Consider the following 9,863-nt stretch of genomic DNA (forward strand, 5'->3'; position numbering starts at 1 on the left):
ACATATGCATATATGCATGTACACATGTATGTATATATGAATATATGTATATATATATGTGTGTGTGTGTATAATATATCTCTATATATATATATTTATATATATATACATATGCATATATGCATGTACACATGTATGTATATATGAATATATGTATATATATATGTGTGTGTGTGTATAATATATCTATATGTATGTATTTTATATAAGTGTGTGAGTATGTGTGTGTGTGTGTGTGTGTGTGTGTAGTTTCTATATTTTTTTTATTCCTTTTTTTAATTTTCAAATTCACTTTTTTTGCATTCGCATTTTCGTTTTCGATAATTTCAAAATAGATAATTAACATGAACTTGATGCAGAAATATTGGAAAAAATATATATGCACATGCATGTGTGCATGTGTCTGTCTGTGTGTGTGTGTATAAATGTATGTGGAGATAGATGTTCTGCAAGTATAGTTGTTAGGATAAAAAGTGACTGGAGAAAATTCAGAGGGCTTTTACTTCTGTAAGTAACAAAAAGCCTTTCTGCCAGAGTCAGAGGCAGATTGTTATGATGCTTGTTTGTGGATGGAAAGACTGCATGTGAATGCAAAGGACATGCAATGACTAGAAAGAAATGAAGCTGCTATGCATCACTAGATGTGCAACATCAGTATGCGTGTATGAGAAAGTGCAAATCTGTTGAAAGATTAATTGGGCAAAAGAGGAATGAAATGAAGTGTGCAAGAGAAAAGACACTGTTGATATGGTGTGTGTGTGTGTGTCTGTGTGTGTGTGTGTGTGCACGTGCGTGTGCATGTGTGTGCGTGTGTGCTTGTGTGTACATGTGTGTGTGTGTTTGTGTGTGCATGTGTGTGCATGTGTGTATTCATGTGTGTGTGTGTGTACACATGTGTGCAAACATGTGTTTGTGTGCATGTCTGTGCATATATGTTTATGTCGATGTGTGCTTGTGTGCATGTGTGTGTGTGTGTGAGTGTGTATGTGTGTGTATTTTGCATGATTTCTCACAATGCTAAGATGAAAATGAGCACCACATATAGAACAAGTCTCAAACTCTAGCAAATCTTGCCAGTATGGAAATTGAACATTTAAATATCATCAGTCTCATCTTGATTATTTTTAATCTTATCATTATCCTCACCATCAGCATCACCATCATTATTATCATATTTTAGATATCATCATTATCAGCATCATCATTGCCAGTCTGACAATAATCAACAGTTACCACACCGGGCGAAATGCTTAGCAATATTTTGTCTCATTCTGAGTTCAAATTCCACCAAAGTCGACTTTGTCTTTCATCCCTCCAGGGTCGATAAATAAAGTACTAGTTGTGTACTAGCGTCGATCTAATCAACTGGCCCCCTCCCTCAAAATTTCGGGCCTTGTGTCTAGAGTAGAAAAGAATAATCAACAGTTACTCTCTATATGATATGTCATGTGTCATATCGTGTCATATCATATGAAGAAATAAATCAATTTCCACCACTCAGATGCCTTGGGTTCTATCTAGTAAGACTAAGAAGAAATAACAGAAACTTGTTACAAGGTGTGTGCACCACAGGAGAGATCTTCAGAGGGAGAACTCTCATCCGACAAGTGTTTCGGCCTATATACATGATACTCTACAAGAGCTGGGCCCACCCAGATCATAACACCTAGGTGTCCTCCTGCTGCTTTCCAAAATCTTGTCTCCAGTGGGATTTGAACCTGGGTCATTCTTTTTGTGCATTTGTGTTCCCAAGTCTGTACTACAGACTACTAGGCCACTCTGACCAATGAAGGAATGAGTTCCTGTCTTCCTTCTATTCTTGTAAGTAACCAACAAAATCCATAACTTGGTCCTTTGGTCATTCCTCTTCACCCATATCCACATTGAGCTCTTTTCAGCAACATCAGACTATGGAAGAATGCATACACCGTAAGTGCTGCACCATGAGATTGAATGAACCAAGGTCTTGTAATATGAAAGCAAATTTCTGATGACATGGCCACATTAAGTAACATATCCAGACTAAACTATCTTGCAATATTTAGTCTTGCATTCTTGTTCTGTGTTCAAATTCTACCAAGGTTGACTTTACCTTTCATCCTTTTGAGATCGATAAAATAAGTACTAGTTGACCACTGGCACCGATGTAATCGACTTAGCCCCACCCCTGAAATTGCTGGCCTTGTGCTAAAATTTGAAATCAATATTTAGTTTTGCTAACGTTGGGAGCTGGCAGAATGGTTAGCATGCTGGGGAAAATGCTTAGCATCACTTCGTCTATATCCTATGTTCTGAGTTCAAATTCTGCCGATGTCAGCTTTGTCTTTCATTCTTTCGGGTTTGATAAAATAAGCATCAGTTGAGTACTGGAGTTGATGTAATTGACTCACCCACCCACCAGAACTGCTAGACGTGTGCCAAAATTTGAAACTAATATTTATTCTAACTAGTTCTTTCTTTTATTGTTCCAATAAAAATTGTTTCACATTCTCTCGTCACTGTTCCAAAAATGAATATTCAGTCTTACTCTCATACATTTAGGAATCTCAGCCACAGTAAATAGGAAAGCTGTCCTAATTATATTTTGTCAGTCAAGGAGATGCAGTACTAAAACTTAGCAACACCTATGCACTCACATCATATTTTTATGTGCATAGTATGACAAATATATCTTCCTGGTGTATGTACTGGAGTTTAGTATTACATAGGTATATCTTAATGTATGGTTATCACTCTCGGTACATGTCCTCAGATTGATATCCAAACACTCTGAAATGTCTTATAAATGAAAATTAGTAACAAATTATAAATATGAGGAGGTGCTGAAAAATTCCTGGCTTTAAGCGAATCACAAAAGATCTGGCTGGAGGCCCAACCTTCCAGGATCTTTTGCAGGGCTTAGAAACCTGAAGGATCACTGCAATAAGTGTGTGAATTTAAGAAAGGAAATTGTTGAATAAAGTCATAGTTAACATATTTTGTATTTTCTTTTACCAAAAGCCAGGAACATTTCAGCATTCCCTTGTATATAATCTTTATGTATATTTTAAAAATATAAAAGTTTTAAAGAAGTTATTATGTCTAATCATTTTCCTGTATTTTAACATTTCCACAGAGTGAGATAAATCTTTAAAATTATGTCAGAATGGAAGGCAGATGTTAAACGATGATGATAGGGATAATAAGATAAAATACAGAGTGAAATAGCTGCTCCATAATCATCATCATCATCATCATTTAATGTTGGCTTTCTATGTTGGGGTGGTGGGTTGGACTGTTTGACATTAGAGCTGGCTAGCAGGAAGCAGTCCAAACTCCAACTGTCTGTTTTGGCATGATTTCTATGGTTAGATGCCCATCCTAGTGCCAACCACTTAACAGAGTGTGCTAAGTGCGTTGTGTATGCCACTGGCATGGTTGCATTTACACAGCAGTGGTGTAGGTGTGTTAACGTAGCCCTGGCATGGGTGCTTTTTAAGTATTGAAGGCAGTGATTTTATTTAGCTTGATTTGTCTTATCATGTACAGCAAATTGCCATGTCTCTCAGTCCTTCGTCATTTCCTCAGTGAGGTCCAATTTCCAAAGATCCTTTCTCACCACTTTGTCCCACGTCTTCCTGGATCTACCCCTTCCACAAGTACCCTCCACACTTGGAGCTTGGCACTTCATTATGCAGTTGTCTTCATCCACACGCATCACATGACCAAACCAGCACAGTCTTCTCTCTTGCACACATCTGATGCTTCTTATACCCAGTTTTCCTCTTAAATCATTTACAATCTGTTGTGCATGCACGTAAAAATTAATAATAAATTTCTGTTAAAAAGAGGGTGAAAGAAACAACTGAAAACTATTAATTTTTTATGCTATATGAATCTGGTTAACACTGCATCAGTTTTTGTTTCTTTAAACTTATTTAAAGACCTTCATTTTTATTTGTTCATATTTGATTCAGAACCTCCCATCATAAATTTCTTTAAAATCAATTTTGCATTTTACTAGTTAAGTTGCCAACAACAGCTTAATAATTTTTTTAAAAAACTGTAATTTACTAAATCTTACCAATTTGCCGGTCATCTTAAAAATTAATTAGAAATCATAGGTAATGTATTTTATTAGATATATGGTCACAAATGTGTTAAGTGTATAGAATACAGAAGCATTATTTTTTAAAAGAATATAAAGAGATTGTCATTTAATTTAATTTAATTTGTTTATATGTTTTTCTTTTTGTTCCCCATTGAGTAGTGGTGGTGGTGGATGTTCTATTTTAGCTGTGTTATGAATAATTTAATGTCTTTTATTGAACATTTGCTTATTTATCTATTTGTTCGTTTATGAGTTTAACATTTTGACAGTGTTACTTTGAAGTACTTTGTAAATTGTATCTGAAATATTGAATGTACTTAATAGTTTTCTTATAGTTTCATACATTACAAATTCATAAGGGAGTTGTAGTATTGTTTACTCTAATTATTGAATTTCTTCACACAGGGAGATTTCTCTTGAAAGAACATCAGTCAATCTTTTCTTGAATTATTTATTTATTCATTCTGTTTTTGTCTTAAATGTTATTCATTATAATTGATATTGACTGATGGCAATGAGGAAGGGATATAATCTTTTTAAAGACAATTCCATTTGAATACAAAACCGTATTTATGTTATTTGCACATGGAGGAATGAAATGGCAAGAGACCAACTTTCTGATGAATTGGAACAGAAAAACATTTGATAGAGGAAACAAAACACTGTCATGTCTTTGTTCCTGATTTTGTCCATTCTTTTATCTAAATTTGTGCAAGTAAATGATCAAAGACATGCCACCATGACTATCTTGATGAGATAATTTTGAGGCCTACATTTGTCAAATGATTCTTTCCTTTTTTCTGACAATAGGATATAATTTCAGAAAAGGTAGTGAACAGTCAGACATGCTAAGTCATTGAGTAGAAAACCTTGTGGAAAGTGTTTTATCGCACTCTGAGTTCAAATTTGACTTTCATCATTTAAATGTTGATAAAAGAAAGCATCAGTGCTGGGCAGTGCATTGGGGAAAGCTATCAAAGTGCTGAAAGACCTGCCCTGTAGCATCTGATCTGGTTCTTTGCCTTCTGATTTCAAATTACGCACACACTCACACATCCTCACACGATCTTCTTCAAGTTATGACGGATATGCATGCACACCATCACCGTATTTCTCTGCATACAATGCACACCCCAACAACATACACATATACAACCTACACACATATGCCATACATACACTGCTTTACAATCACAGCACAGTACACACCATCACCATACACAAACACAAAAGAATGTTTGTAAACACATGCACACAACACACACACTTTGTACCTACAACACAACTTAACAGATATCTAGTCAACTTGCTCATTCATTAACTCCCTTTTCCATGGCTCTTTTAGTTGTAAAATAACATATTTAACTTCTTCCTCTTCTATCTACTATTCACTTCAGAGAATGCTACTCATCTAACTCTACGAACAGTTTCATTCCACAAATCCAATTTCTTTTTATTTTTTCTCTGTTCTTGCTTTTCCTTTCTTATTGTTTCTCTAAGGTTGGATCACCATCTGAAAAACACAGAATGCATTGTAATCAACTTGCTTTACTTTTGGCGATGAACTAATATTTTAATATTACACATGATACAAATGTTTGTAAAAAGAAATCTCCTTTGAGCAATGCAGGTGAAGAGTTAGACAAATTATGTAAGGTGATGTCAATGAATTAAATCCAAGAGAAAATATATTGTATAACATTACACAGTTTATTTAGTGATCCTATAATATTTTGGGAAAGATTCCCCTTTTGAAATAGAAAAACAAAAACAGTAGAGAAATGTGAAGTTACTTGCTGGCATTTATATTTTTCCTATGACACCACCCTAAATTACCATTTGTTTATATTTTGAAGTCTTTGCTCTGCTTCTGATTTCAGATTGAACCAATTTATACTAATTTTGGTGATGTTATAGTTGGCTGTACTGCTGATAAAGATATACTTTTATACAACCCAAAGAACTGTGACACACACTGCAAACTTTTGCTCAAACAAACGATGGATGGAATTGACTTACCATTTGAAAAATGCACAGGTAACATCGCCTTTCATTTCCTTCGTTTTTTTTTTTTCTGTCAATATGACCTCAGTAAATGGAACAATTCAACTGTAACAAGAAGAAAATTTTACAAAATATGTAAACTAATACTGAAAAATTATGTTTGGAAATATCACGTGGTTCCAGGTTCAGTCCTACTGTGTGGCACTTCGGGCAAGTGTCTTTTCTACTATATTGTCAGGCTGACCAAAGCCTTGTGAGTGGATTTGGTAGACGGAAACTGAAAGAAGTCTGTCATATATGTGTTGTGTTTTGTGTGTGTGTTTGTTTGTGTGTACGTGTCTGGGTGTTTACATCCCTGTAACTTAGCAGTTTGGCAAAAGAGACCGGTAGAGTAAGTACTAGGCTTCAAAAAATAAAAGAAAGTAATGGGTTGATTCATTTGATTAAAATTCTTGAAGGTGGTGCTCCAGCATGGCTGTAGTCTAATGACTGAAACAAGTAAAAGAATAAAAGTATAAAAGAATACATATATGAAGGTGTATTTACATATTTCTCTAAGGCCAAACCCATTGCATGCAAGTTTGGAAATGAGCAGCATTGCTCACATAGCAGTAGTGATGATCACTCACTGTCATCACGTGATGTCAAATCAAAGGCACACACACACAACACGTTTCTTTCCCTTTCTCTCAAACAGATCCACATACAAGGCTTTGGTCAGGATTCTCTTCTCTTGGCACTCCGTCGCTCACGACGTCCAAAGTTCCAGTTGATCCGATCAACGGAAGAGCCTGCTCGTGAAATTAACGTGCAAGTGGCTGAGCACTCCACAGACACGTGTACCCTTTCCTGTAAGGTTCCGAGGATTTAAGATGAACTTCACGGAAAATTCCGAGGGTTTCCTGGAAAGTTCCAAGGATTTAAGATCAACTTCTTGGAAAGGATGAGCTACGTCCTGCAAAGTTCCGAGGATGGTTTTTCCTGGAAAGTTCCTAGGATTCCTCGAAAGTTCCGAGGATGAGCTACTTGCTGGAAAGTTCCAAAGAGATGGGAATTCCTGGAAAGTTCGGAAGAGAAGCTACTTCCTGAATAGCTTCGAAGATGGGAATTCCTGGAAAGTTCCGAGGATTTCCCTGAAAGTTCCGATGATGGTTCTTTCTCTAAAGTTCCGAGGATTCCTGGAAAGTTCCGAGGATGAGCTACTTCCTGGAAAGTTCTGAGTATAACTTCTTTCTATGTTCATAATTCAAGAAATGTTTTAATGATTATACAGACGTCCATACAAATTCTTTCTTCACATGTCTTGAAGCCATTTTCTGACAGGGCGTTGATGAATTCTTCAAACTGCCAGAGGCACCAATCGAAACAGGAGACCCGAAAGGATAAGGTTGAGAAACGCTGTTATAGATTATGCCTAACTGAAAACAATCACAGCCACATCATCCAAACAGGCCGGGTGAAACCGGGTTTAGCTGCTCGTATATATATATATATGCATACATGTATCATCATTGATGATATATATATATATATATATATATGTGTGTGTGTGTGTGTGTGTGTGTGTGTGTGTAGTAAATCTTTAAACATCTTAGATGTAGAGATAATTTTGCATAACCTTTCATAGCTAGGCTTTTGGTTAGAAATTTTCTTCATTTATTCTTACAGCTTACCTTGAACTTTCATTTACAGCACTTGTCTGATATAAAGCATCAAATTAGATTTGACCCTCTTATTCTAAATGTGTTATGCATACAAGAATTGGCAGTTACAGAGCTTCATTCTCTTCGAGCCCACATGCAACGTAGCATGTCTCTTGTTTGGTATTTCTGAAGCCAGCTGGTAAAACTATGAAGAACCATCTTCCCTTTCTCTGTCTTTCCCAGTATTCCAGCTGTCACCAACTGAGCAGAGCTTTTACATATAAAGTGATGTCCAATAATCCAAGTCTTCTGGTTTTCCTGTACTGGAAACATTTCATTTCCAGTCTATGGTTTATAATCCTCACACACACATGCATGCATGCATTCACGCACGGACACACACACACAAATATACACACACACATACACACAAAGAAAATAGGTTCTTGAGTCATCAATTAACAATTATTCTAAAACACCTTTCTATAAAAAACCTAATTACTACCCAACTCAAATTCACACGCCCAACCTTTACTCAATTTGATTTAAATTGAGTTAAAATGATTTTAACTCAACAGAGACTATATATGGACAAAACTAAGTCCACTGCATTGTAATCTGATGATGGTTAAGCTGGTTGAAACTTCAAAGTTGCTGTCAACAACATTCTGGTCAACAAACTGAAGCCAGCAATTCACACCAGACGCCAAAGTCTATTGCTGAAGGAATTTCGTTGTTGCATGACAATGCACGCCCATACACTGCTGCCAAACCATAGAAACCATTAACTAATTAGGCTTTGCGCTGTTGGAACACCCTGCCTACAGCCCAGATCTTGCCCCTTTCAACTATCTTTTACAGGTCTTAGTAAAACTGAAGGGCTGCTGCAATAAGCATGTGAACCTAAGAGGGGAATATGTTGGATAAAATCATAATTAACTGAGTCTCCTGTGTTTTCTTTTACCCAAAGCCAGGAACTTTTCAGTACTCCCCTTACCCGCACACACACACAAACACCCTCTCTCCACACACATATGTATGACTGCCGAGTTTGTCCGGCCCCTCCACCACTTGACAAGCGTTGGTTTATTTACATCCTCATTACTTAGACAGAATAAAAGCTAGTCTTTTAAACTTAAGAAAAATATTAACATAGAGAGATCGATTTCTTTAACTAAACCAGTAACTGAATCAAACATAAATCAAAATATGATAGGTAAATGGAAATCAGAAATGGAAGTATATAGATTTGTAGCATGATTGGTAATTGATACAAAATGGTAAGGCGGCAAGATGGCAGAATTGTTGGCATGCTGAGCAAAATGTTTATAGAATGAATTTCATCTGTTTTTACATTTTGAGTTCAAATTTTTCTGAGGTTGACTTCGCTTTTTATCCCTTTGGGGTTGGTAAAATAAGTACCAGTTGAGGACTGGGGGCAATACAATTGACTTATCCCCTGCCTTGAAATTTGTTAACCTTGTACCAAAATTTGAGACCAAAAGACCGAATGTGTATCACAGAACTGGTTTTCTGCAAACTCACCATGCACAACTAACACCAAAACCAGGGCTAAAATTCCCACCACCTCCATGCGATATAACACCACACTAAAACCAAGCTAAACCAAATCAAACCAAGCCAACCGCACAACATACTACAGCACACCGTTATCAGTAGCTACTTCATAATATTTTCATAGTTGATCATTATTTCAGGTCAATACGAAAATATTTAGTTTGCCAATTTGATATCAATTTATCTATTCCTTATAATGAGTAAACAATCGCATAGGGTCAGGCCAGCTGGAAATTGAAGAACTCTTACATGTTTCAGCTTTTACTACTACTACTACTACTACTACTACTACTACTACTGATCTTTCCCTCACTGTATGTCTTTCTTTCCCTGATCTTTCCCCCTTTCCTTCTCTCTCTGCATCTGTCTCTCTGTTTCTCTCTCTCTCTCTCTCTCTGTTTCTCTCTTACTTTCCATTTTGCAACAATACACACATGCAGAGATATACATGCATACGCACATGCAAACACACGTGCACACACGTACGCACATACATATATGCATGCAAATCTATTGATTCAAGCAGATGTTCCCTGTTTATCGGATTG

General features: G+C 36.3%; 1 protein-coding gene across 1 annotated transcript in view; it reads left to right on the plus strand.

Annotated features, from left to right (window-relative positions):
• The window catches only part of LOC106867322 (cilia- and flagella-associated protein 65), a 720,747-nt gene that overhangs the window by 257,107 nt on the left and 453,777 nt on the right, over positions 1–9,863 (plus strand). Inside the window, exon 16 of the mRNA XM_052971190.1 lies at positions 5,971–6,127. Coding sequence (XP_052827150.1) covers positions 5,971–6,127 — 157 coding nt within the window. The remainder of the gene's footprint in view (positions 1–5,970; positions 6,128–9,863) is intronic.

This window comes from Octopus bimaculoides, chromosome 10 (assembly GCF_001194135.2).
Source record: "Octopus bimaculoides isolate UCB-OBI-ISO-001 chromosome 10, ASM119413v2, whole genome shotgun sequence".
NCBI lineage: Eukaryota > Metazoa > Mollusca > Cephalopoda > Octopoda > Octopodidae > Octopus > Octopus bimaculoides.